This window comes from Zophobas morio, unplaced genomic scaffold, assembly GCF_036711695.1.
Source record: "Zophobas morio isolate AGI-343-1 ecotype UQ-CSIRO unplaced genomic scaffold, CSIRO_AGI_Zmor_V1 ptg000026l, whole genome shotgun sequence".
In the NCBI taxonomy this organism is placed as follows: Eukaryota; Metazoa; Arthropoda; class Insecta; order Coleoptera; family Tenebrionidae; genus Zophobas; species Zophobas morio.
This window is the reverse complement of record NW_026972131.1, coordinates 9,767,411-9,793,062: the sequence shown is the minus strand read 5'-3', so window position 1 is coordinate 9,793,062 and position 25,652 is coordinate 9,767,411. Positions and strand designations below refer to the sequence as shown.

The window sequence follows — 25,652 nt, the reverse complement described above, 5'->3', positions numbered from 1 at the left end:
TGGAACCCCCGAGAAGGTTTCACATTCTTAAAAAAGAGACAATTGGGACCTCCAAGAAGTTTTCATCTTGTTAAAAAAAGACAACTGGAACCCCCGAAAAGGTTTCAACTTTTTCCTTGTTAAAGAAAAGACAAATAGAGCCCCCGAGAAGATTTAATCTTCTTTAAAAACGAAGACAGTTGAGGCACCCGAGAAGGTTTAATCTTCTTAAAAAAAAAGACAAATGGGGCCCCCGAAAAGGTTTCACCTTCTTCCTTCTTAAGAAAAAGACAATTAGGGGCCTCGAGAAGGTTTCAACTTCTTCCTTCTTAAGAAAAAGAGAATTAGAGGCCTCGAGAAGGTTTAATCTTCTTAAAAAAAAAACACAATTGGAACCCCTGAGAAGGTTTAATTTTCTTAAAAAAAAGACAATTGGAACCCCTGAGAAGGTTTCACATTCTTAAAAAAGAGACAATTGGGACCTCCAAGAAGGTTTCATTTTGTTGAAAAAAGACAACTGGAACCCCCGAGAAGGTTTCAACTTTTTCCTTCTTAAAGAAAAGACAAATAGAGCCCCCGAGAAGATGTATCCTTCGTTAAAAACAAAGACAGTCGAGGCACCCGAGAAGGTTTAATCTTCTTAAAAAAAAAGACAGTTGAGACTACCAAGAAGGTTTCATCTTCTTAAAAAAAAAGACAAGTGGAACCCCGGAGAAGGTTTCATCTTCTTCCTTCTTAAAATAAAAGACAATTAGAAGCCCTGAGAAGGTTTAATCTTCTTAAAAAAGAGACAATTGGGACCTGGGCGGGGCTAGTATTTGCTCAGATAAGATTGATTTTGGTAAAAGACATACCTTCTAAGAAAATAAAGGGTGGGTGGGTGGGGCTAATACTTGCTAAGATAAGACTGATTGTGGCAAATGGCACACGAGTGGTCGGAGCTAGTACTTGTTAAGATAATATTGATTTTGGCAAATAACTGAACAATATTTAGAGTAATCACGGAATGAAAAGGGGGTGAGTGGGCGGGGCTATTGCTTGCTTACAAAAGATTCAGTAAGAAAAAGATAAACTTAGCCCCGCCCACCCACCCGTTGTCTAATTTTTTTCTTCAGAACTAAGAAATAAATGTTATAGCAAATAAGTCGTATAACAAAAGAATTACGATTAACGCTTTTTTTAAGAGCCTACGTTCTCCATTTCAGTGATTCATTTTGTCTAGTCCGAATTAAAGGTGGACCTCAGTTGAAGAGAGATAAAATCGTTAGAATGAGAACAGGAACTACCATCTGCTAAGATTAGATTGATTTTGGTAAACGACATACCCTCTAGGAAAATAAAGGGTGCATAGGATGGGCTAGTACTTGCCAAGATAAAACTGATCGTGGCAAATGACATACCCTCTAAGAAAATAGAGGGCGGGTGGGTGGGGCTAGTACTTGTTAAGATAAGATTGATTTTGGCAAATGGCATGTCTTCTAAGAAAAAAAAAAGGGTGGGTGGGAAGGGCTAAAACTTGCTAAGCAAGAACTGAACAACATTAAGAGTAGTCACTGGAACGAGGAAGGGGTGGGTGGGCGGGGCTACCGCCCTTTCATAAAACTAGAAAATAGCTACATTTAGTCCTGACCTCCTCCTTTCTTCATTTCACTGACTTATTTTATTTGTGTAAAATGGAAATTGAAAAATAACTGCATTTATTTCCAAAATTTTCTGAGAAAATGGAGTGAGCCGTTCCTGACTTAATCAATAAAATGAATTGAGTTATTAATTCATTTTTTGGACAATCTGAAGCTCAAGTGTTTATTTATGTTTATACATCGAAAGAATGTCACGTAGAAGTTACTTTAATTCCAATGAGTTTGTCTTCTCAAAATACAGGACTAAAATTATTAATTAAACCACAATCGAACAAAATATTCCCTGAATATTATAATTCTTATTGTATATATTGTATAACGGTTGTAGAAATGCAGCGTAATAGATTTTAATTTATTCTGTTAGCAAAAATATTGGAAATACCATTTATTAGTAGCTATAAGTGTATAACAATTAATAATAATATAAATTATATATATATATATATATATATATAAATTTCTAAACAGCAAACTCATTGTTAAGAAATTAAGTTTATTCAATAAGGTGCGATTTTGTAAACCCATACGATGACGTGACACGATTTTCAAGATAAAAAATCGTATATAAACAACAGTACGTGTCATCGCGTTACAGAGTAAACATGCGTTCCTGGTTGTCTCTACCCATCACAATCCTTCTAATATCAGGTGTACAATGTGCCAAAATCTTAGCAGTTTTTCCAATGTCAACCCCAAGCAGCTACATCCTCGGTAGCTCCCTAGTAGTACCACTCGCAGAAAAAGGCCATGACGTAACAATGATAAGCCCTTTCGTCGAAAAAAAAGTGCCCAAAAACGGTACCTACAAAGACATCGTTCTTACAGGCTTCAAAGAAGACCACGAACGTAAGTTTATTCCAATTTACTACAACCTCTTTACGATTTACCTTCAGGTCAAATGAAACAAATGAACTTGTTTGACATGGGGGAAGTGAGTGTACTTCTATTGGCACCATTCATGTCAAAAATGACCATAGAAATAACCGAACGTACCCTTAGCCATCCGAATGTGCAAAAATTGATTCACTCCGACGAACACTTCGACGTTGTTATAGTTGAACAATTTATGAACGAGGCACTTAAAGGCTTTGCTGCACATTTTAACGCTTCGTTGGTGGTATTTAACAGTGTTGGGGCCAATTCTTGGGTTAACCCAACGGTGGGCAACCCCACTCCGGTGTCTTACTGTTCTGAACCCATACGGGGATTTCCTAGTAAGATGACCTTGTACGAAAGGTACTTGAATGCGTTCACATACAGCTACTTTCAAGTCATAAATCATTTATATACTTTTCCACAACAAGACAAATTGTTGAAAAATTACTTCTCGAACGATTTGGAACTTGCCGATGTTATGTACAACGTTTCGCTAGTACTTTTAAATTCGCACCCAAGCACCAACCAACCTGTTCCCTACGTGCCAAATATGGTGGATATTGGAGGATATCACGTCAAACCCCCAAAGAAACTCCCAGACGATCTACAAGAGTTCCTAGACAATTCCAAACATCTATTTCAGCTTGGGTTCAAACGTGAAAAGTGTTTTCCTACCGGAGCAAAAACGACAAGCTATTCTTAATGCGTTTTCTAAGCTAAAAATGAACGTGCTGTGGAAATGGGAAGACGACGTTTTGCCTGGTCAACCACCAAATGTGCGTTTGGGGAAATGGTTACCGCAGCAGGGCATTCTAGGTAACTACCATCCAAACCCGACCCATAGTCACACTAGTGTTACAGCTCACCCGAACGTTAAACTCTTCATCACCCACAGCGGTCTACTAAGTACCATCGAAACCATCTATCACGGAGTTCCAGTTTTGGCAATCCCTATAATGGGCGACCAAATGCTGAACGCGCAACGAGTGGTAAACCAAGGTTTTGGGGTAAAGCTGAACTTTGCAGATCTTTCGGAGGAGCTTCTACTTGAAACGATTAACGAGTTGTTGACCAATCCAAAGTAGGTTTTTGCTTAGTGGGTGTTCGTGTTTTCATGCTTTTATTTCAAGGTATGCCCAAAATGCCAAAAGACGGGCGAAAGTTTTCCATGATCGAATGACGAAACCGCTTGACACCGCGATTTATTGGATCGAGTACGTGGTGCGACATGGAGGGGCTCCGCATCTACGGGTAGCAGGGACGGATTTGGTCTGGTATCAGTACTTCTTGTTGGACGTGATTTTGATAGTGTTAGTACTGAGTGTGGTTGTATTTGGTATAACCTTGATACTAGTTAAGAGATTGTGGTCTAGTTGTAAAAATAAAAAAGAGAAAATAAAAATTAACTAAAGCAACGTGGTTTATTTAATCTAGTAACACAAAAATAAAAAACTACAATTTGCTGGCACTAAAAGCTAGATCAACTGAAATAGAAAGCTCTTGATATGTGATAAGATAAAATTACACAAACACTTGAATTGTTTTAGTGGAATCTAAGCCACTTTAGCAATGAGTACGTGAAAATGTGGGCGCCTTTATTCCTGAGTCTTTTAGTTACACTAAACTATGGCCACAGTGCCAAAATTTTGGGAGTGTTTCCCTTGTCGGCCCGCAGCCACTACATCCTCGGTAGTTCTTTAATGAAAGCCTTAGCAAACCGAGGTCACGACGTAACCGTCGTCAGTCCTTTCTCGGAAAAACATCCACCCAAAAATGGAACCTATCGGGACATTATTCTAACAGGATTCGCCGAAGAGCATGACAGTAAGTTTTGAATTTGATCCAGAATTAGTACGACCTATCCATTTTAGAAAAAATCAAACAACTGAATATGTTCGGTAAGCGCAAAATGCACCCGACTATCATGGTACCTTTGATGTCCCATTTCATGGTGGCAATGGCGGAAGACACTTTGAACCACACCAACGTCCAAAAATTGATTCACTCCGACGAAACTTTCGACGTCGTCATTGTGGAAGAGTTCATGAACCAAGCGCACAAAGCTTTCGCCACCCATTTCAAAAGTCACTTGATTGTGCTTAGTACCATGGGTGCTAACGTCTGGGTTAACGATCTAGTAGGAAACCCAACACCTCTAGCGTACGTGCCTGACTTCATCCTCGGCTATTTCAACCTGATGACTTTTTGTGAAAGAGTTATCAACACTATTCACTACACCGTCAAACAAATAGTCGATCATGCGTATGTTCGTCCTAAGCAAGACCAACTAATCAAAAAATACTTCCCCAATGGACCCAACGTGGAAGACGTAATGTACAACGTATCACTCGTTTTAGTGAACTCGCACCAAAGCACCAACTTCCCGGTACCATACGTACCCCAAATGGTCGACATCGGTGGATACCACGTCCAACCCCCGAAAAAACTACCAAAAGACTTGCAAGAGTATTTAGATAACGCCAAAAACGGGGTCATTTATTTTAGTTTGGGGTCAAACATGAAGAGTTATCTCATGCCAGAGGAGAAACGTCAAGCTATCATTAACGCTTTCGCGAAACTAAAAGAGGACGTTTTGTGGAAATGGGAAGAAGATGAGCTCCCTGGGAAACCCACGAACGTGCGAATTGCAAAATGGTTGCCCCAGCAGGACATTTTAGGTAAATTGGACACCGTTAAGGTTGAAATAACACTTCTTTGTAGCTCACCCGAACGTGAAACTATTTATAACACACGCCGGTTTGTTAAGTACCATTGAAACTATATACCATGGGATGCCGGTTCTGGCGATACCTATAGGGGGTGACCAAACTCTAAACGCTGAACAAATTGCAAGTCAAGGGTTTGGATTAGCGTTGTCTTTCCACGACTTAAATGAAGAGCTTCTGAGTGAGAAGATTAACCAGTTGCTAGGTAGTTCCACGTAAGGAAAAATTAGTTTGAATTATGGAAGGAAGTACTTTTTGGAAATTGTAGGTATCGCGATAACGCGAAAGTGAGGTCGCAGATTTTCCATGACAGATTGATGAGTCCCATAGATACCGCTATGTATTGGATCGAGTACGTGATAAGGCATGGTGGTACTCGTCATTTAAGAGTGGCGGCGCTGGATCTACCGTGGTACCAATATTTTCTCCTGGATGTTATTGCCGTGCTAGGAATAGCAGGCGCGGTGATTCTATACCTGACTTGCAAAATTGCGAAAAAAGTGTGTCGTGTTTGTTCAAGGCAAAAGAAGCAAAAGTTGAAACGTCAATGATTTCTGTCTGAAAGTGTTTACACACAAATGTGTTAAGTGAATTAGGACGGTAAAATCGACAACACATTTTAGAAATAATAAAAGATAATTCTACTTAAATTTTTAGTATTATTTAGTTACCTTGACTGATTTTTTTGTTAGGTTCAGGCATTACGCAAACATTGATATCTTTCGTCCTAGTGTGTGTGTAAGTAAACATTGCGAGTGCATCGTTGTTATTAAAAGTTCGTGTTACAGATAAGACATAATTACTATAAATACTTCAAAATCGTCTATCTCGATTCATTCTTCTATGAATCCCATCAAGATGAAGATATTTTTCTCATTTTTGTTAATAGTCGTTACACTTCGTAACTCAAAGTGTGCCAAAATTTTGGGCGTGTTTCCAGTGCCAGCTCGCAGTCATTGCATCCTAGGAAACTCTTTGATGAAAGGGCTTGCAGAACGTGGTCACGATGTAACAATAATCACACCCTATACCGAGAAGAACTTACCTAAAAAGGGTTCATACAAGCAAATAGAACTGACAGAATTCGAGGGCCTACACGACAGTAAGTTTTCCGTTAAGTTGTTTGAATTTCAATTTAAGAAAATTTGAACAGGGCGTCGCACAAAAATGAATATTTTTGAAATGGAAGAGACGACCCCTTTTCTATTCATACCTTTCGTACTCCAGTTGATGACTGAAATCACGGAGGAGGTGCTTAACCATACCAACGTACAAAAATTGTTGAAGTCTGGGGAAAAGTTCGATGTGGTGATAATAGAACAGTTTATGAACGAAGCGCACAAAGGTTTCGCTACACATTTTAACGCTCCTATGATTCTGTTAAATACTATTGGGGCCAATATTTGGACCAACATGTTGGTAGCAAACCCAGCCCCGACATCGTATGTCCCTGATCTTTTCCTTAGTTATTCTAGTCATATGACGTTCCGTGAAAGATTGACCAACACCGCTCTTTACGTTTACTGCTATATTCTATTTCACGCGTTTAATTTTCCACAACACGCACGACTCTATAATGAGTACTTTCCAAATAGTCTGCCTTATTACGATGCTCTCTATAACGTGTCTTTAGTTTTACTCAACTCCCATCCGAGTCTAAATCAACCTGTACCTTATGTACCCAATATGATTGACATAGGTGGCTTTCATGTTCAACCCACCAAGACTCTACCACACGATTTACAAAAGTTTCTAGATGAGTCCAAAGAAGGTGTCATCTATTTCAGTATGGGTTCAAATTTAAAAAGCACGGAATTACCGCCCAAAACACGGAACGCTTTTTTGAACACGTTTGCGAAAATGAAGATGAAGATTTTGTGGAAGTGGGAGGAAGATGTTCTTCCGGGTCAGCCGAAGAACGTGAAGTCGGGAAAGTGGTTGCCACAACAAGAGATTCTAGCACACCCGAATGTCAAGCTTTTCATAACCCATGGTGGTCTGCTAAGTACCACGGAAACTATTTATCATGGTGTTCCAGTTCTAGCGATACCAATCATGGGTGACCAGAAACTCAACGCCGAGAGTATAGTCAATGAAGGTTTTGGACTATCGTTAGGGTATAAAGAAATTTCTGAACAAACGTTAACGCAGAAGTTAGATGAACTTCTAAACAACCCCAAGTATGTATATTTTGGTATTGCGATGATTTGGAATTACGTATTACATTGTAGGTATGCCAAAAACGCCAAAAAACGGTCAGAAATTTTCCACGATCGACTCGTGGGACCAATCGAAACCGCGGTTTACTGGGTGGAGTACGTAATACGTCACAGAGGTGCCCCGCATTTAAAAGTAGCCGGAGTAGATCTACCCTGGTATAAATACATGCTGGTGGACGTCGTTGTCTTCATTTTGACAACACTAATAGTTAATTTGTATCTATTTTGTAAAATTATAAAAAAAATATGTTCCTCGTGTTCGAAATCAAAAGTTCAAAAAGTGAAACGCTCTTGATCTGTTAAACAACTAACTATAATTGAATAAAATTAGTTTTCGCAAAATGAGTGATATTTTTAAAAAAAATACAGGATTAAAGATTGTTGCTATGAATGACTGTTATTTTCCTTGAACACTTATAACTTATCAAACATCGGTACTTCAGATAACAACCAAAATTATAAATACCTCAGTATTTGTTTGTTTCATTCCAATATTAATAGTGCCACCATGAAAAGTTTTTTCGCGCTTGTGTTCCTAGTGGTATTGCACAACTCAAAATGTGCCAAAATTTTGGGCGTGTTTCCAATACCGGTGCGTAGTCACTACAGCCTTGGAAATTCTTTGATGAAAGGTTTGGCGGAACATGGGCACGATGTAACCATAGTCACACCCTACATAGACAAGAACCCCCCCAAAAAGGGTTCCTACAGACAAATAGAACTCACAGGGTTTGCAGAGGCCCATGAAAGTAAGTTTAATTTATTTCTTGAATTCGTATTAATCGGGACTTGAACCAGAGCACCGTAAGAATATGAAGATGTTCGATATGGAAGATATGAACAGCTTTGTATCCTTGCCCGTTTTCCTCAGTATCGCTACCGCCGGAGCTGAACTAACCCTCAACCATACCAACGTCCAAAACTTGTTACACTCTGGAGAGAAGTTCGACGCTGTGATTTTACCCCAATTTATGAATGATGCCCACAAGGGTTTTGCTGCCCATTTTGACGCCCCTTTGATTTTGTTAAGTCCGCTTGGGGCCAACACTTGGGTTAACATGTTGGTGGCTAACCCCTCACCTACGTCCTACGTTCCAGACGCTTTGCTTAGTCTATCTAGCCAGATGACGTTCTGTGACCGCTTAACCAACACTATTTTCCAAGTTTATAGTCACCTTTTGAACCATTTGCTTGCTTTCCCAAAACAAGAAAAACTCTACAATCAGTATTTTCCGAACAATCCGCCTTTTTACGACGTACTCTACAACACGTCGATAGTTTTAGTCAATTCCCATCCAAGTCTAAGCCAGCCTGTACCCTATGTACCCAACATGATCGACATTGGTGGTTTTCATATAAAACCGGCCAAGACACTACCAGACGATTTGCAAAAGTTTCTCGACGATTCCAAAGAAGGGGTTATTTATTTCAGCATGGGTTCAAATTTAAGAAGCGCTGAGTTACCACCCGAGAAACGCGATGTCTTTTTGAGTACGTTTGCGAAGATGAAGATGAAGATTTTGTGGAAATGGGAGGAGGATGTTCTTCCGGGTCAACCGAAGAATGTGAAATTGGGGAAGTGGTTGCCACAGCAAGAGATTCTGGCACATCCAAATGTCAAGCTTTTTATCACCCATGGTGGTCTGCTAAGTACCACGGAAACCATTTTCCATGGTGTTCCCGTCCTGGCGATACCCATCGCAGGTGATCAGAAACTGAACGCCCATCGTATAGTCAACGAAGGTTTTGGACTATCGTTAGGGTATAAAGAAATTTCTGAACAAACGTTAACGCAGAAGTTAGATGAACTTCTAAACAACTCCAAGTATGTATATTTTAGTAGTGTGACGGTTTGGAATTACGTATTAATTTCTAGGTATGCCAAAAACGCCAAAAAACGGTCAGAAATCTTCCACGATCGTCTCGTGGGACCAATGGAAACCGCGGTTTACTGGGTGGAGTACGTAATACGTCACAGAGGTGCCCCTCATTTAAAAGTAGCCGGAGTAGACTTACCGTGGTATAAATACATGCTGGTGGACGTCGTTGGGGTCATTTTCATAGCACTAGTGTTTAATTCGTATCTATTTTACAAGATTACAAAAAAAATATGTTCCTGGTTTTCGAAACCAAAAGTCCAGAAGGTCAAACGCTCTTAAGGTGTTTTTTTTTGTTGAACTACTTTTAAGAATTGTTTAACTGCAATCGAATAAAGTGTGTTGTTTACAAAATAAATTTGTTATCTTTTCTTATCGAATCACAACCCAGATTACAGTCAGTGAATATTAAATCAGTCAAAATCAATAAATTTACAACTTTCAAGTACGTTGGTTGAAATGTGATCTCCAAAATAAACTATAGGTGTCTGCATTACCGACAAAAGACGTAACCCTGAATGATCGTTAACTTAGATCACCGTATTATGCAATTATATCTTAAGTACCTGAAACACATCTTATCAAAACGGGTATTTTAGATAAAAAAAGATACCGAACAATCGCTCTGGATTCATTCCTTTATCACTCGTTTCAAGATGAAAACTTTTTTTGCACTTGTGTTTCTCGTCATCTTCCACCTCTCAAAATGCGCCAAAATTTTGGGGGTGTTTCCAATGCCGACCTCCAGTCACTATATCCTAGGAAGTGCTTTGATGAAGGGTCTGGCGGAACATGGTCACGACGTAACCGTAATCTCCCCCTTCGTTGAGAAGAACCCCCCCAAAATGGGTTCCTACAGACAAATCGAGCTCACAGGCTTCCTGGAGACACACGAGAGTAAGCGTTTTCTTTGTCTCTAACTCTAACTTCTAATTTATCTTGAGTTGAAACAGAGCGACTCAAGCAGAGGTCAATGTTCGACATGGAAGATGTGAACAGCTTTCTAGTTTTGCCTATTTTCTTCTACATTATTGGTGACGTAACGGAAGCGACGCTCAAGCATCCAAACGTACAAGAGTTGTTACGGTCTGATGAAAAGTTCGATGCCGTGATAATTCAAGAGTTTATGAATGAGGCTCATAAGGGTTTCGCTACACATTTTAACGCCCCTATGATTCTGTTGAGTCCGATTGGAGCCTGTGCTTGGGTCAACACATTGGTAGCTAACCCAGCGCCGACGTCGTACGTTCCAGACGCTATGCTTAGTTATTCGAGTCAGATGACTTTCACTGAAAGATTGACCAACACCGTTTTTCACTTCTATACCCATATTTTGTACCACTTGTTCAATTTTCCGAAACACGCACGACTCTATAATGAGTACTTTCCGAATAGTGTCCCTTTTTACGACGCTCTTTACAACGTGTCTCTAGTTTTCCTCAACTCCCATCCGAGTCTAAACCAACCCGTGCCTTACGTACCCAACATGGTTGACATTGGGGGTTTTCATATAAACCCCACCAAGGAGCTGCCACACGATTTGCAACAATTCCTAGACGATTCCAAAGAAGGCGTGATTTATTTTAGTATGGGTTCAAATCTAAAAAGCGCTGAGTTCCCTCCCGAAAAGCGTGATGCTTTTTTGAACACGTTTTCGAAAATGAAGATGAAGATTTTGTGGAAATGGGAGGAGGATGTTCTTCCGGGTCAGCCGAAGAATGTGAAGTTGGGGAAGTGGTTGCCGCAACAAGACATTCTAGCACATCCAAATGTCAAACTTTTTATGACCCATGGTGGTCTGCTAAGTACCACGGAAACCATTTATCATGGAGTTCCCGTTCTAGCGATACCGATCGCAGGTGATCAGAAACTGAACGCCCAACGGATTGTCAATGAAGGCTTTGGACTCTCGTTAGGGTACAAAGAAATTTCTGAACAAACGTTAACGGAGAAGTTGGACGAGCTTTTAAACAACCCGAAGTACGTATATGTTGGTATCGTGGTCGTTCTGGAGTAATGTATTCTTCTAGGTATACCAGAAACGCCAAAAAACGGTCAGAACTCTTCCACGATCGACTCGTGGGACCAATGGAAACCGCCGTTTACTGGGTGGAGTACGTAATTCGTCACAAAGGTGCCCCTCATTTAAAAGTAGCCGGAGTGGACTTACCCTGGTATAAATACATGCTACTAGACGTCGGAGTGTTCATTTTGGTAGTACTACTTCTTAGTTTGTATATATTTTGCAAAATTAGTAAAAAAATATTTTCATTGTGTTCGAAATCGAAAGTTCAGAAGGTCAAACGATCTTAAAGAGTGTTAAATATTTTTTTTGTTTTGTTGAAATATTTTTATATGAATACATTAACACACCTACTAAACAGTGTTTATTTTTAGTATTTTTCCATAAATTTACAGAAGCCACTGCTTTATTGGTATCGCTGTTATGCTTGCTTTAACCGAGCATTACCATCACGAATTTTAGCACTTTTGGCGAACAAGCTCCACTTAAAAAAGTCCGCGTGGAGCTTGTTCAAGTTGAGTTTTTAGTTTACACAATTTTGGGTGAGCATAGCTAGTATTTATGATTGATTTTGGTAAACTACTGAACAATGTTAAGATTAATCACTGGAATGAAGAGTGGGTGGGTGGGTGGGTGGGGTTATTGCTTCCTTACAAAAGATTCTATTTGGAAAAGTTAAACTTAGCCCCGCCCACCCACCCGTTCTCTCATTTTGTTCTTCAGAAATAAGAAATAAATATTATAACAAATAAATAGTACAACTGACTGAACAATATTAAGAGTAATCACTGGAATGAAGAGGGGATGGGTGGGTGGGGCTATTTGTTGCTTATAAAAGATTCTATATGGAAAAGTTAAATTTAGCCCCGCCCACCCACCCGTTCTCTCATTTTGTTCTTCAGAAATAAGAAATAAATATTATAACAAATAAATAGTACAACTGACTGAACAATATTAAGAGTAATCACTGGAATGAAGAGGGGGTGGGTGGGTGGGGCTATTTGTTGCTTATAAAAGATTCTATATGGAAAAGTTAAACTTAGCCCCGCCCACCCACCCATTCTCTCATTTTGTTCTTCAGAAATAAGAAATAAATGTTATAACAAATAAATAGTACAACTGACTGAACAATATTAAGAGTAATCACTGGAATGAAGAGGGGGTGGGTGGTGGGGCTATTGGTTGCTTATAAAAGATTCTATATGGAAAAGTTAAACTTAGCCCCGCCCACCCACTCGTTCTCTAATTTTGTTTTTCAGAAATAAGAAATAAATGTTGTAACAAATAAATAGTACAACTGACTGAACAATATTAAGAGTAATCACTGGAATGAAGAGGGGGTGGGTGGTGGGGCTATTGGTTGCTTATAAAAGATTCTATATGGAAAAGTTAAACTTAGCCCCGCCCACCCACTCGTTCTCTAATTTTGTTTTTCAGAAATAAGAAATAAATGTTGTAACAAATAAATAGTACAACTGACTGAACAATATTAAGAGTAATCACTGGAATGAAGAGGGGGTGGGTGGGTGGGGCTATTGGTTGCTTATAAAAGATTCTATATGGAAAAGTTAAACTTAGCCCCGCCCACCCACCCGTTCTCTCTTTTGTTCTTCAGAAATAAGAAATAAATGTTATAACAAATAAATAGTACAACTGACTGAACAATATTAAGAGTAACCACTGGAATGAAGAGAGGGTGGGTGGGTGGGGCTATTGCTAGCTTATAAAAGATTCTATTTGGAAAAGTTAAACTTAGCCCCGCCCATCCACCCGTTCTCCAATTTAGTTCTTCAGAAATAAGAAATAAATGTTATAGCAACTAAGTCGTAAAAAAAAATTACGATTAACGCTTATTTTAACAGCGTACGTTCTATTAGTTCCTGACTAGTACTTGCTAACATAAGACTAATTTTTCTAAATGACATACCCTCTAAGAAAATAAAGGGTGGGTGGGTGGGGCTAGTACTTGCTCGGATAAGACTGAGTGTTGCAGACGACATACCCTCTAAGAAAATAGAGGGCCGGTGGGTGGGCCTAATACTTGTTAAGATAAGACTGATTTTGGTAAATGACATATCTTATACGAAAAACAAGGATGGGTGGGCGGGGCTACCGCTTGCTCATAAAACTAGAGAAAAGCTACATTTAGCCCTGACCACCTCCGTTCTCCATTTCAGTGGCTTATTTTATTTGTCTAAAATGGAAATTGAAAAATATGAGTACCAAGTTTATTTCGAAAATTTTCTAGGAAAATTTATTAATTTTTTGGAACCACCTGTTTAAGCAAATCTAAAAAGTATGAATCCGGTGATAAATCACAAGTAAAAACTCTTCACATTTTGAGTATAATTTATTTGGCAAAATTTCGAGGTGACGTCATCAATATTTTAGGGGCGATGAGCAAATATATTTTGATTAAACATTTATCATGCTTATCATACCTTTAACACATCTGCAAGATTTCAAAGCATGTATGCGGTTTTGCAGATTCAAAATTAAATTGCAAAATGTTGTTTATAATTTTGATTTTTTTTTCAAAAAATCTAGACGTTTCAAATGAAACAAATTTAAAACCTATTTACTATGTAGAATGAAGTGTCATCACATTATTGGCGGGACGGCAGACGGACAGACAGACGGAAAGGTCGAGAAAACGCAAAAGTAGAGGGTCGGCTGACGGACTCGACTACATTTGGCTTACGCTGGTAATAAAAACATTAATAACTTTCCATTAAAAAAATAAACGCTGTAAATATCCGCTACGATTCTAAATATCCGTCACCTTGACCACTGGTTAGTTTAAATAAAAATATCACACAGTCGCTTTAATCTTCAACGAGAGTCAACACATACAATGAAGACTGTTTTTTCATTTTTATTATTGGTGATCATATCCCATGACTCCAAATGTGCCAAAATTCTGGGGGTGTTTCCAGTGCCGGCTCGCAGTCACTACATCTTAGGCAATTCGTTAATGAAAGGTTTGGCGGAAGGTGGTCACGAAGTAACAATAATCGCGCCTTTCGTGGACAAGAATCTCCCCAAAAACGGTTCCTACAAACAAATAGAACTGACAGAAGTAGCAGAAGAACATGAAAGTAAGTATTTCTTTGTGTTTGAATTGAAATTTAACAAAAGTTGATACAGGGCGTCGTAAAGAAATGAAAATGTTTGACATGGATGATATGAACCCCATTGTCTTCATCACTTTTGTCCTTGATTGGATCACTGCATTCACAGAATACACGCTCAAAAGTAGCAAAGTCCAAAAGTTCCTCAAATCTGGCGAAAAGTTCGATGTAGTGATAATAGAACAGTTTATGAACGACGCCCATAAAGGTTTCGCTACACATTTCGACGCTCCTATGATTCTGTTAAGTACCATCGGGGCCAATATTTGGGTCAACATGTTAGTGGCTAACCCAGCACCCACTTCTTACGTACCAGACGCTTTGCTTAGTTTCTCTAGCCAGATGACGTTCAGTGAAAGATTGACCAACACTGCCTACAACGTGTTCAGTTACCTTTTATTCCATTTGTATGGGTTTCCGAAACAAGCAAAAATATATGATCAGTATTTTCCGAATGGTGTACCCTTTTATGGTGCTCTGTACAACGCGTCTATAGTTTTGCTCAACTCCCACTTTAGTACGAGTCACCCTGTACCATATGTACCCAACATGATTGACATTGGCGGTTTTCACATACAACCAAGCAAGAAACTACCACAAGACTTGCAAAAGTTTCTAGATGGTTCCAAAGAAGGCGTCATTTATTTCAGTTTGGGTTCAAATTTTCGAAGCTCGGAACTACCACCCAAAAAACTTGAAGCCTTTTTGAACACTTTTGCTAAAACGAAGATGAAGATTTTGTGGAAGTGGGAAGAGGATGTTCTTCCTGGTCAACCGAAGAACGTGAAGTTGGGGAAGTGGTTGCCACAACAAGACATTCTAGCACACCCAAATGTCAAAGTTTTCGTCACCCATGGTGGTTTGTTGAGTACCACGGAAACCATCTACCATGGAGTACCAGTTCTGGCTGTACCTATAGCAGCCGACCAGAGACTGAACGCACGACGCATAGTTAAAGACGGTTTTGGACTCTGTGTCGACTATAAAGAAATTTCCGAAGAAGCGTTAACACAGAAGTTACGAGAACTTTTGAACAATCCTAGGTACGTATATGTTAATGTGGTTGCTTTCGAAGTACGTATTTTTTTGTAGGTACGCCAGAAACGCCAAAAAACGGTCAAAACTTTTCCACGATCGACTCGTAGGACCTATGGAAACCGCGGTTTACTGGGTGGAGTACGTAATTCGTCACGGAGGTGCCTCTCATTTAAAAGTAGCCGGGGTTGACTTACCGTGGTATAAATACATGCTGCTAGACGTCGGAGTGTGTATTTTAACAACACTGGCATTTAGTTTGTATGTACTTTATAAAATTACAAAAACAATATTTTCGTTGTGTTCGAAATCAAAAGTTCAGAAGATGAAACACTCGTGATCTGTCAAACATTTTTTTGTTATCATAATTCGAATAAATGTATTACTTGTTCAGATAATTTTTGTGTCAAATCATTCCAAAAAGTTAAGATCATTGAATGAAACCGTCGCAGAGAATGACCTTGCGAATTCCTCTTGACCCATATTGGTACTAATATTACATAATAACATAAGTACTTGTTTGGAGTTCGTCCGCACTGTGACGAGTCAGTCACACTTTATCATCTTCCGTATTCAGTTTAGGTTCAATTCTTGACGAATCTTATTTGAATGAGTGTTATCTAACACCACAGTATGTAAATCATTGTAACTAAACCGTCCTTATCAAAAATTGGTGTTACCGATAAAATATAAATAGTTTAGAACTGTCTGGTTCGGTTCATTCTTTTATTAGTAAAGTCACGATGAAGATCTTTTTGGCCTTGGTATCACTAGTCGTCACATTCCACAATGCAAACAGTGCCAAAATTTTGGGGGTGTTTTCAATGCCGTCCCGCAGTCACCACCGCCTAGGAAGTTCGTTGATGAAAGGTCTGGCGGAACAAGGTCACGATGTCACCATAATCACACCCTATATTGAGAAGGATCTCCCCAAAAAGGGTTCTTACCGACAAATCGCACTAACAGGATTCGAAGAAGCACACGAAGGTAATTGTTTCCCTTTCAATGACTTTATTTATTAATTTAATTAAAAAAATTTATAGTGCGTCGCAAGGAAATGAAAATGTTTGAAATGGAAGACCAGAACATTTTCCTACTTCTCCCATTTTTCCTCAATCTTCTCCATGAAATGACGGAAGTGGCGCTCAATCACACCAACGTCCAAAATCTTCTAAATTCTGGGGAGAAGTTTGACGCTGTCATAGTAGAACAGTTTATGAATGAAGCGCACAAAGGGTTCGCCACTCATTTCGATGCCCCTTTGATTCTGCTAAGTACGATTGGGGCTAACATTTGGGTTAACATGTTGGTGGCTAACCCAGCACCTACAGCGTACGTACCAGACGCTTTGCTTAGTTATTCCAGTCAGATGACGTTCTGGCAACGGTTAACCAACACAGCGTTCCAGGTTTACAGTCACGTTTTGTACCATTGGTTTGCTTTCCCAGGACAAGCTAAACTCTATAGTCGCTATTTTCCGACTAGTCCACCTTTTTACGATACTCTCTACAACGCGTCTATAGTTTTGCTCAACTCCCATCCCAGTCTAAGTCAAGCTGTACCCTACGTACCCAACATGATCGATATTGGTGGTTTTCACGTACAAACCACAAAAAAGCTACCACACGACTTGCAAAAGTTCCTAGACGAGTCCAAAGAAGGCGTCATTTATTTCAGTATGGGTTCAAATCTGAGAAGCTCGGAACTACCGGCTGAGAAACGTGACGCTTTTTTGAACGCTTTTGCGAAACTGAAGTTGAAGATTTTGTGGAAGTGGGAAGAGGATGTTCTTCCAGGTCAGCCGAAAAACGTGAAACTGGGGAAGTGGTTGCCACAACAAGAGATTCTAGCGCATCCAAATGTCAAACTTTTTATCACCCATGGTGGTCTGCTGAGTACCACGGAGACGATTTATCATGGAGTTCCCGTTCTGGTTATACCCGTAGCGGCTGACCAGAAATTGAACTCCCATCGGATTGTTAACGAAGGGTTTGGTCTCGCTTTAGGGTACAAAGAAATTTCTGAAAATGCTTTAACACAAAAGATAAATGAACTATTGAATAATCCTAGGTACACTAATAACGCTAAACAACGGTCAAAGCTTTTCCACGATCGACTCGTAGGACCCATGGAAACCGCGGTTTACTGGGTGGAGCACGTAATTCGTCATGGAGGTGCCCCCCATTTAAAAGTGGCAGGTGTGGATCTACCGTGGTACAAATACATGCTGGTGGACGTCGGACTGTTCATTTTGACAACTCTAGTATTTAGTTTGTTTGTATTTTGCAAAATTACGAAATCAATATTTTCGTTATGTTCGAAACCAAAGGTTCAGAAGTTGAAACGATCTTGATCTGTTAAATATTTTTGTTTGAATAAAATTTCTTATTCAATGAAATGGTGGCGTGCTTTATTTAGTGTGTACTCTGATTAAGCTTGGACGTGACGTATCTCATAGTTCGTGGTACAATTGGTGGGAAAACCCGAATTGCAAACGGTTCATGCAGACATGCTACAGGTGCAACTGGATGCACTTGAAGTGAGTGAAAACGCTAGAAATACCGGTGTAATAGTGATAAGTTTCCGGAAAAGTGACCATGCACAATATCGATGACAGTGCTGCATGAATAATCATTTTTAGTGAGTGACCTCGCAGATTCCACTTTAAGTATCACAATTATAGTGTGCGCCAGAGTTTGTACGCGCTGTGACGAGTAAACCAAAGCATTTAATTCGATGTTATGTAATGATTGTTATCTTACCTTGTAGAACACCAGTATTGTGACTAAGCTTTCCTTATCAAAAATCACTATCACAGATAACAAAAACTTTTTTATAAATACTTCAGAATCGTCTACCTGGATTTAGTTTTTTATTAATAGTGACAAAATGAAGATCTTTGCACTTTTGTCACTAGTCGTGGTATTCCAGAGTTCAAAATGTGCCAAAATTTTGGGCGTGTTTCCGTTGACGGCCCGCAGCCACTACATCCTGGGTAGTTCTTTGATGAAAGGTCTGGCGGAACATGGGCACGACGTAACCATAATCACACCTTTCATTGAGAAAAATCTGCCCAAAAAAGGTACTTACAAGCAAATAGAACTCACCGGATTTCGAGAAGAACATGAAAGTAAGTGAGTGTTTTTTTATTGATTTTGAAACTAACTAGATTTGAACAGAGCGTGGCAAAGAAATGAACATGTTCGAAATGGGAAATACAAACGTCTTCCTCATGGTACCGTTTATCCTTAACATGATTACTGAAATGACAGAAATGACGTTGAACCACACCAACGTGCAAAATTTGTTGAAATCGGACGAAAAGTTTGACGTGGTGATCGTAGAGCAGTTTATGAACGACGCCCACAAGGGTTTCGCTCCACATTTCAACGCTCCTTTGATTCTGTTAAGTACGATTGGAGCCAACACTTGGGTTAACATGTTGGTGGCCAACCCATCACCGACGTCCTACATCCCAGATGTCTTTCTAAGTTATTCTAGTCAGATGACGTTCTGTGAAAGATTGACCAACACTGCTTTCAACATTTTTAGTACCCTTGTATATCATCTGGGCTCTTTTCCAATTCAGGCCAAATTCTACAATAAGTATTTTCCTAAAAGTCCACCTTTTTACGACACTCTCTACAACGCGTCTATAGTTTTACTCAACTCTCATTCGAGTATTAATCAACCCGTACCGTACGTACCCAACATGATTGACATTGGCGGGTTTCACGTTCAACCCACTAAGAAGCTCCCAGACGATTTGCAAAAGTTTCTAGACGATTCCAAAGAAGGCGTCGTTTATTTCAGTATGGGTTCAAATTTGCAAAGCTCGCAACTACCCCAAGAAAAACGTGACGCGTTTTTGAGCACGTTTGCGAAGATGAAGATGAAGATTTTGTGGAAATGGGAAGAGGATGTTCTTCCTGGTCAGCCGAAGAATGTGAAGTTGGGGAAGTGGTTGCCGCAACAAGAGATTCTAGCACATCCTAATGTCAAACTTTTTATCACCCATGGTGGTCTGCTAAGTACCACGGAAACCATTTACCATGGCGTTCCCGTCCTAGCGATACCCATCGCAGCTGATCAGAAACTGAACGCCCAACGCATAGTCAACGAAGGTTTTGGTCTCTACCAAGCATACAACGAAATTACGGAAAAAACTTTAACATAGAAGTTAGATGAACTTCTAAACAACCCTAAGTAAGTATACATTAGAATCGTGGCTATTTTTAAATTACCTACGTATTTTTTTCAAAGGTACACTCAGAACGCCAAAAAACGGTCAGAACTCTTCCATGATCGACTCGTCGGACCCATGGAAACCGCCGTTTACTGGGTGGAGTACGTAATTCGTCACGGAGGTGCCCCTCATTTAAAAGTAGCCGGAGTGGACTTACCGTGGTACAAATACTTCCTACTAGACGTCGGGGCCTTCATCTTGATAGTACTAGTATTTAGTTCGTACGTATTTTGCAAAATTACCAAAAAAATATTTTCGTTGTGTACGAAATCAAAGAAGAAGGTGAAACGCTCGTGAACCATTTTTTGTGATATTGAAAGATTTTTTGTAATTTGACTATATTTTGAATAAAAGGTGTTAATGCAAAATGAGTTTATAATAATGATACACTTATCAAGAAGAAGACCTTTTTGGCTCTTCTGCTACTAGTCGTCGTTTGCCAAAATTTTGGGCGTCTTTCCGATGAACGCTCCTGGTCACTACATCCTAGGAAATTTATTATTTATTCCATAACCGCAATTTTCTAGATAAAATTATTAAAATACAAGCTTTACACACAATGAAACTCCACAAGTACCTTCATAGTTTAATTTACGATAACATAATCTTTTTCAATTACGAACTACTTAAACTTTGGACTTATTTATGCGCCTGCATCAAATATAGATATTTTTAACGCAACAGGTTTGGTTTCTATGTACTTATGCAGCTGCAACTGATAAATTTGTCAGTGTAGTCTAGTAGACGCCGCACACCATGCCAAAAACTATTTTAGGAATCTCAATAGTCGCATTCTCGCTAAACGTGGTACTCGGTGCGAAAATCCTCGGTCTTTTTCCACTCCCCATCAACAGTCACCGGAACCTGTACACCCCTCTAGTACAAGAACTGGTACAAAGAGGACACGACGTCACCGTCATCAGTCCATACGAAGAAACAACCGACTCAAGAAATGGTTCACTTAGATCAATAGTGCTCACGGGGTTCGTCGAATGGATGACAGGTAACTAGTACCACGGTACCACAAATTCTTTCTTCTATAATTTTAGATGGAATGAAAAACGTGAGGACGTTTGACTTAGCAGATACCAATATTTTTCAGAAGCTTCAAACTGTGTTCACATTTTTGGAAACAATGTCTGAAATGACTTTGGAACATCCAAACGTGCAGAGATTGATCTATTCCAAAGAAACGTTCGACGTGGTGATAATAACCGAACTGCTGACGCACACACACAAAGCCCTGGCGCCGTATTTCAAAGCTCCGTTAGTTTCTTTTAGTACCATTGGTGCGTCGTCTTTTACGAACCTTCTAGTCGGGAACCCCGCACCACCGTCCTATGTAGTCGATCTATTTTCAGACTATAGTAGCAAAATGACGTCCTGGAACGATTAACGAATAGCTTAATGCATCTTTACACACAAGTGTGTTTCAATTGGTACGTGTACCCTCAACAGAAGGAGTTAATGAAAAAATATGTACCCGGGGAGTACGACTTTGATCAAGTTATACGCAACATATCGCTAGTTTTGCTTAACTCCCACCCCAGTATCAACCAACCGGTGCCAATCGTACCGAATGTGATCGAAATCGGTGGCTTTCACATAAAACCCCCCAAACAACTACCTCAAGATCTACAAGAGTACTTAGATAACGCTACAAATGGGGTAATCTATTTCAGCATGGGTTCAAACCTAAAACGCGCAGAACTACCAGTGGCAAAACGTAACGCTTTTCTCAAAACTTTCGCAAAATAGTTCGCGTGGAGCTTGCTCAAGTTGAGTTTTTAGTTTAGACAATTTTGGGTGAGCATAACTAGTATTTATGATTGATTTTGGTAAATTACTGAACAATATTAAGTTTAATCACTGGAATGAAGAGTGGGTGGGTGGGTGGAGCTCTTTCTTGCTTATAAAACATTCTGTAGGACTAAGTTAAACTTAGCTCGTAAACACTTAAATGAAGAGAGGGGTGGGTGGGCGAGGCTATTGCTTGCTTATAAAAGATTCTATTTGGAAAAGTTAAACTTAGCCCCGCCCACCCACCCGTTCTCCATTTGGTTCTTCAGAAATAAGAAATAAATACTATAGCAACTAAGTAGTACAACAAAAAAATTAACGCTTTTTTAACAGCCTAAGTCCTATTAGTTAACATTCTCATTTTACAAAAGAATATATAATTCACTCCACCCACCCACCCTGCCTCCATTTTAGTGATTCATTTTGTCTAGTCCGAATAAAAGGTCGATCTCTATTGAAGAGAGATAAAATCGTTAGAATGAGAACAGCGTGTGTGGGCGGGGCTAATATTGGCCAAGATAAGATTGATTTTGGCAGACGACATACCCTCCAAGAAAATAAAGGGTGGGCGGGTGGGGCTAGTACTTGCTAATATAAGATTGATTTTTGCTAACGACATACCCTCCACGAAAATACAGAGCGGGTGAGGAGAGCTTGTGTTTGTTTAGACAAGATTAATATTAGTAAATGACTGAACAATATTAAGAATAATCACAGGAATGAAGAGGGGGTGAGTGGACGGGGCTATTGCTTGCTTATAAAACATTCTGTAGGACAAAGTCAAACTTAGCCCCGCCCACCCACCCGTTCTCTTATTTTGTTCTTCAGAAATAAGAAATAAATGTTATAACAAATAAATAGTACAACTGACTGAACAATATTAAGAATAATGACTAGATTGAAGAGGGGGTGGGTGGGTGGGGCTATTGGTTGCTTATAAAAGATTCTATGTGGAAAAGTTAAACTTAGCCCCGCCCACCCACCCGTTCTCTCATTTTGTTCTTCAGAAATAAGAAATAAATGTTATAACAAATAAATAGTACAACTGACTGAACAATATTAAGAGTATATCACTGGAATGAAGAGGGGGTGAGTGGGTGGGGCTATTGGTTGCTTATAAAGGATTCTATATGGAAAAGTTAAACTTGGCCCCGCCCACCCACCCTTTCCCTCATTTTGTTCTTCAGAAATAAGAAATCAACGTTATAACAAATAAGTAGTAAACAAAAAATACGATTAACGCTTTTTTGTAATAGCCTACGTTCTATTAGTTCCTTACTAGTACTTGCTAACATAAGACTGATTTTTTTAAATGACATACCCTCTAAGAAAACAAAGGGTGGGTGGGTGGGGCTAGTACTTGGTCGGATAAGACTGACTGTTGCAGACGACATACCCTGTAAGAAAATAGAGGGCGGGTGGGTGGGCCTAATTCTTGTTAAGATAAGACTAATTTTGGTAAATGATATATCTGATAAGAAAAACAAGGGTGGGTGGGCGGGGCTACCGCTTGCTCATAGAACTAGAGAAAAGCTACATTTAACCCTAACCACCTCCGTTCTCCATTTCAGTGGCCTATTTTATTTGTGTGAAATGGAAATTAAAAAATAACAGTACTAGATTTCGAAAATTTTCTGGGAAAATTTATTAATTTGTTGGAGCCACCTGTCTAAGCTAATCTAAAAAATATGAATCCGGTGATAAATCACAAGTAAAAACTCTTCACCTTTTGGGTACAATTTATTCGGCAAAATTTCGAGGTGACGTCATCAATTTTTTGAAAGGGATAAGCAAATATATGTTGATTAACGTCATCAATTTTTTGAAAGGGATAAGCAAATATATGTTGATAATGCTTACAATAGCTTTAAAACGTCAAAGTATTCGGTTTGGCAGACTCAAAATTAAATTGCAAAAAGTTTTATAATTTTGATTTTTTTTCCAAAGGTAAAAACTCAACTACATGTGTTCGACTATGTTATTTCATACAATTTAAAAGCGTTTTACTATACACAATGAGGTGACGTCATCACATTATTGGCGGGACGGCAGACGGACAGACAGACGGAAAGGTCGAGAAAACGTAAAAGTAGAGGGTCGGCAGACGGATTCGACTACATTTCGCTTACGCTCGTAATAAAAACATTAATAATTTTCCATTAAAAAAATAAACGCGTTACGATTCTAAACATCCGTCACCTTGACCACTCGTTAGTTTAAATAAAAATATCACACAGTCGCTGTAATCTTCAACGAGAGTCAACACATACAATGAAGACTATTTTTCCATTTTTATTATTGGTGATTATATTCCATGATTCTAAATGTGCCAAGATTCTGGGGGTGTTTCCAGTGCCGGCTCGCAGTCACTATATCCTAGGCAATTCGTTAATGAAAGGCCTGGCGGAACGTGGTCACGAAGTAACAATAATCGCGCCTTTCGTGGAGAAAAATCTCCCCAAAAATGGTTCCTACAAACAAATAGAGCTGACAGAAGTGGCAGAAGAACATGAAAGTAAGTATTTCTTTGTTGTTTGAATTGAAATTTAACAAAAGTTGGAACAGGGCGCCGCAACGAAATGAAAATGTTTGACATGGATGATATGAACCCCATTATCTTCATCACTTTTGTGCTTGATTGGATCACTGCAATAACAGAACATACACTCAAATGTACCACCGTCCAAAAGTTCCTAAAATCTGGCGAAAAGTTCGATGTGGTAATAATAGAACAGTTTATGAATGACGCCCATAAAGGTTTCGCTACACATTTCGACGCCCCTATGATTCTGTTAAGTACCATCGGGGCCAATATTTGGGTCAACATGTTAGTGGCTAACCCAGCACCCACTTCTTACGTACCAGAAGCTTTGCTTAGTTTCTCTAGCCAGATGACGTTCAGTGAAAGATTGACCAACACTGCCTACAACGTGTTCAGCTACCTTTTATTCCATTTGTACGGTTTTCCGAAACAAGCGAAAATATATGATAGGTATTTTCCGAATGGTGTACCCTTTTATGGTGCTCTGTACAACGCGTCTATAGTTTTCCTCAACTCCCACTTTAGTACGAGTCACCCTGTGCCATATGTACCCAACATGATCGACATTGGCGGTTTTCACATACAACCAAGCAAGAAACTACCACAAGACTTGCAAAAGTTTCTAGATGGTTCCAAAGAAGGCGTCATTTATTTCAGTTTGGGTTCAAATTTTCGAAGCTCGGAACTACCACCCAAAAAACTTGAAGCCTTTTTGAACACTTTTTCCAAAACGAAGATGAAGATTTTGTGGAAGTGGGAAGAGGATGTTCTTCCTGGTCAACCGAAGAACGTGAAGTTGGGGAAGTGGTTGCCACAACAAGACATTCTAGCACACCCAAATGTCAAAGTTTTCGTCACCCATGGTGGTTTGTTGAGTACCACGGAAACCATCTACCATGGAGTACCAGTTCTGGCTGTACCTATAGCAGCCGACCAGAGATTGAACGCACGACGCATAGTTAACGACGGTTTTGGACTCTGTGTCGACTATAAAGAAATTTCAGAAGAAGCGTTAACACAGAAGTTACGAGAACTTTTGAACAATCCTAGGTACGTATATGTTAATGTGGTTGCTTTCAAAGTACGTATTTTTTTGTAGGTACGCCAGAAACACAAAAAAACGGTCAAAACTTTTCCACGATCGACTCGTAGGACCTATGGAAACCGCGGTTTACTGGGTGGAGTACGTAATTCGTCACGGAGGTGCCCCTCATTTAAAAGTAGCCGGGGTTGACTTACCGTGGTATAAATACATGCTGCTAGACGTTGGAGTGTTTATTTTAACAACACTGATATTTAGTTTGTATGTATTTTATAAAATTACAAAAACAATATTTTCGTTGTGTTCGAAATCAAAAGTTCAGAAGATGAAAGACTCGTGATCTGTCAAACATTTTTTTCTTATCATAATTCGAATAAATGTATTACTTGTTCAGATAATTTTTGTGTCAAATCATTCCAAAAAGTTAAGATCATTGAATGAAACCGTCGCAGAGAATGACCTTGCGAATTACTCTTGACCCATATTGGTACTAATATTACATAATAACATAAGTAC

The 25,652-nt window shown here is 39.4% G+C and overlaps 7 protein-coding genes and 2 pseudogenes across 8 annotated transcripts; all 9 read left to right on the top strand.

Moving 5' to 3' along the window:
- The first annotated feature begins 2,203 nt into the window (after nucleotides 1-2,203).
- On the top strand, nucleotides 2,204-3,905 carry LOC135136336 (UDP-glycosyltransferase UGT5-like; annotated as a pseudogene).
- A 147-nt stretch (nucleotides 3,906-4,052) lies between these two features.
- LOC135136212 (UDP-glycosyltransferase UGT5-like) lies at nucleotides 4,053-5,871 on the top strand. The gene is made up of 4 exons (XM_064065397.1): nucleotides 4,053-4,319; nucleotides 4,367-5,173; nucleotides 5,217-5,436; nucleotides 5,490-5,871. Exons 1-4 carry the CDS (start codon nucleotides 4,079-4,081, stop codon nucleotides 5,770-5,772), a joined length of 1,551 nt encoding a protein of 516 aa, XP_063921467.1. The 5' UTR covers nucleotides 4,053-4,078; the 3' UTR covers nucleotides 5,773-5,871.
- A 6-nt stretch (nucleotides 5,872-5,877) lies between these two features.
- LOC135136211 (UDP-glycosyltransferase UGT5-like) lies at nucleotides 5,878-7,831 on the top strand. The gene is made up of 4 exons (XM_064065396.1): nucleotides 5,878-5,959; nucleotides 6,010-6,323; nucleotides 6,375-7,401; nucleotides 7,453-7,831. Exons 2-4 carry the CDS (start codon nucleotides 6,065-6,067, stop codon nucleotides 7,733-7,735), a joined length of 1,569 nt encoding a protein of 522 aa, XP_063921466.1. The 5' UTR covers nucleotides 5,878-5,959; nucleotides 6,010-6,064; the 3' UTR covers nucleotides 7,736-7,831.
- Nucleotides 7,832-7,920: 89 nt separating this feature from the next.
- LOC135136213 (UDP-glycosyltransferase UGT5-like) lies at nucleotides 7,921-9,675 on the top strand. The gene is made up of 3 exons (XM_064065398.1): nucleotides 7,921-8,189; nucleotides 8,239-9,265; nucleotides 9,317-9,675. The coding sequence occupies exons 1-3, from the start codon at nucleotides 7,949-7,951 to the stop codon at nucleotides 9,597-9,599; spliced, it is 1,551 nt and encodes a 516-aa protein (XP_063921468.1). The 5' UTR covers nucleotides 7,921-7,948; the 3' UTR covers nucleotides 9,600-9,675.
- A 267-nt stretch (nucleotides 9,676-9,942) lies between these two features.
- On the top strand, nucleotides 9,943-11,698 carry LOC135136150 (UDP-glycosyltransferase UGT5-like). Of its 2 annotated transcripts, none has more exons than XM_064065290.1 (3): nucleotides 9,943-10,214; nucleotides 10,271-11,297; nucleotides 11,348-11,698. In XM_064065290.1, exons 1-3 carry the CDS (start codon nucleotides 9,974-9,976, stop codon nucleotides 11,628-11,630), a joined length of 1,551 nt encoding a protein of 516 aa, XP_063921360.1. In that variant the 5' UTR covers nucleotides 9,943-9,973; the 3' UTR covers nucleotides 11,631-11,698. The 2 variants fall into 2 exon arrangements, with proteins under 2 accessions (XP_063921360.1, XP_063921359.1); XM_064065289.1 differs by having other exon boundaries at nucleotides 10,262-11,297.
- Nucleotides 11,699-14,083: 2,385 nt separating this feature from the next.
- Nucleotides 14,084-15,904, top strand: LOC135136365 (UDP-glycosyltransferase UGT5-like). The gene is made up of 3 exons (XM_064065601.1): nucleotides 14,084-14,438; nucleotides 14,488-15,514; nucleotides 15,564-15,904. The coding sequence occupies exons 1-3, from the start codon at nucleotides 14,195-14,197 to the stop codon at nucleotides 15,844-15,846; spliced, it is 1,554 nt and encodes a 517-aa protein (XP_063921671.1). The 5' UTR covers nucleotides 14,084-14,194; the 3' UTR covers nucleotides 15,847-15,904.
- Nucleotides 15,905-15,980: 76 nt separating this feature from the next.
- On the top strand, nucleotides 15,981-17,904 carry LOC135136366 (UDP-glycosyltransferase UGT5-like). The gene is made up of 2 exons (XM_064065602.1): nucleotides 15,981-16,493; nucleotides 16,550-17,904. The coding sequence occupies exons 1-2, from the start codon at nucleotides 16,250-16,252 to the stop codon at nucleotides 17,857-17,859; spliced, it is 1,554 nt and encodes a 517-aa protein (XP_063921672.1). The 5' UTR covers nucleotides 15,981-16,249; the 3' UTR covers nucleotides 17,860-17,904.
- A 45-nt stretch (nucleotides 17,905-17,949) lies between these two features.
- LOC135136369 (UDP-glycosyltransferase UGT5-like) lies at nucleotides 17,950-20,120 on the top strand. The gene is made up of 3 exons (XM_064065605.1): nucleotides 17,950-18,636; nucleotides 18,686-19,712; nucleotides 19,770-20,120. The coding sequence occupies exons 1-2, from the start codon at nucleotides 18,396-18,398 to the stop codon at nucleotides 19,681-19,683; spliced, it is 1,239 nt and encodes a 412-aa protein (XP_063921675.1). The 5' UTR covers nucleotides 17,950-18,395; the 3' UTR covers nucleotides 19,684-19,712; nucleotides 19,770-20,120.
- Nucleotides 20,121-20,424: 304 nt separating this feature from the next.
- Nucleotides 20,425-25,534, top strand: LOC135136054 (UDP-glycosyltransferase UGT5-like; annotated as a pseudogene).
- The last annotated feature ends 118 nt before the right edge of the window (nucleotides 25,535-25,652 follow it).

What these genes read in the sequence shown, in the direction of transcription:
- LOC135136212 (XM_064065397.1), top strand. Translation starts at nt 4,079, where the DNA reads ATGTGGGCGCCTTTATTCCTGAGTCTTTTAGTTACACTAAACTATGGC. An exon ending in ATTCGCCGAAGAGCATGACA is followed by an intron (nt 4,320 to 4,366) that starts GTAAGTTTTGAA and finishes TATCCATTTTAG; the next exon opens with AAAAAATCAAACAACTGAAT. An exon ending in CAGTTGCTAGGTAGTTCCAC is followed by an intron (nt 5,437 to 5,489) that starts GTAAGGAAAAAT and finishes TGGAAATTGTAG; the next exon opens with GTATCGCGATAACGCGAAAG.
- LOC135136211 (XM_064065396.1), top strand. Translation starts at nt 6,065, where the DNA reads ATGAATCCCATCAAGATGAAGATATTTTTCTCATTTTTGTTAATAGTC. An exon ending in ATTCGAGGGCCTACACGACA is followed by an intron (nt 6,324 to 6,374) that starts GTAAGTTTTCCG and finishes AAATTTGAACAG; the next exon opens with GGCGTCGCACAAAAATGAAT. An exon ending in GAACTTCTAAACAACCCCAA is followed by an intron (nt 7,402 to 7,452) that starts GTATGTATATTT and finishes ATTACATTGTAG; the next exon opens with GTATGCCAAAAACGCCAAAA.
- LOC135136213 (XM_064065398.1), top strand. Translation starts at nt 7,949, where the DNA reads ATGAAAAGTTTTTTCGCGCTTGTGTTCCTAGTGGTATTGCACAACTCA. An exon ending in GTTTGCAGAGGCCCATGAAA is followed by an intron (nt 8,190 to 8,238) that starts GTAAGTTTAATT and finishes GACTTGAACCAG; the next exon opens with AGCACCGTAAGAATATGAAG. An exon ending in GAACTTCTAAACAACTCCAA is followed by an intron (nt 9,266 to 9,316) that starts GTATGTATATTT and finishes ATTAATTTCTAG; the next exon opens with GTATGCCAAAAACGCCAAAA.
- LOC135136150 (XM_064065289.1), top strand. Translation starts at nt 9,974, where the DNA reads ATGAAAACTTTTTTTGCACTTGTGTTTCTCGTCATCTTCCACCTCTCA. An exon ending in CTTCCTGGAGACACACGAGA is followed by an intron (nt 10,215 to 10,261) that starts GTAAGCGTTTTC and finishes ATTTATCTTGAG; the next exon opens with TTGAAACAGAGCGACTCAAG. An exon ending in GAGCTTTTAAACAACCCGAA is followed by an intron (nt 11,298 to 11,347) that starts GTACGTATATGT and finishes GTATTCTTCTAG; the next exon opens with GTATACCAGAAACGCCAAAA.
- LOC135136365 (XM_064065601.1), top strand. Translation starts at nt 14,195, where the DNA reads ATGAAGACTGTTTTTTCATTTTTATTATTGGTGATCATATCCCATGAC. An exon ending in AGTAGCAGAAGAACATGAAA is followed by an intron (nt 14,439 to 14,487) that starts GTAAGTATTTCT and finishes AAGTTGATACAG; the next exon opens with GGCGTCGTAAAGAAATGAAA. An exon ending in GAACTTTTGAACAATCCTAG is followed by an intron (nt 15,515 to 15,563) that starts GTACGTATATGT and finishes ATTTTTTTGTAG; the next exon opens with GTACGCCAGAAACGCCAAAA.
- LOC135136366 (XM_064065602.1), top strand. Translation starts at nt 16,250, where the DNA reads ATGAAGATCTTTTTGGCCTTGGTATCACTAGTCGTCACATTCCACAAT. An exon ending in ATTCGAAGAAGCACACGAAG is followed by an intron (nt 16,494 to 16,549) that starts GTAATTGTTTCC and finishes AAAAATTTATAG; the next exon opens with TGCGTCGCAAGGAAATGAAA.
- LOC135136369 (XM_064065605.1), top strand. Translation starts at nt 18,396, where the DNA reads ATGAAGATCTTTGCACTTTTGTCACTAGTCGTGGTATTCCAGAGTTCA. An exon ending in ATTTCGAGAAGAACATGAAA is followed by an intron (nt 18,637 to 18,685) that starts GTAAGTGAGTGT and finishes AGATTTGAACAG; the next exon opens with AGCGTGGCAAAGAAATGAAC.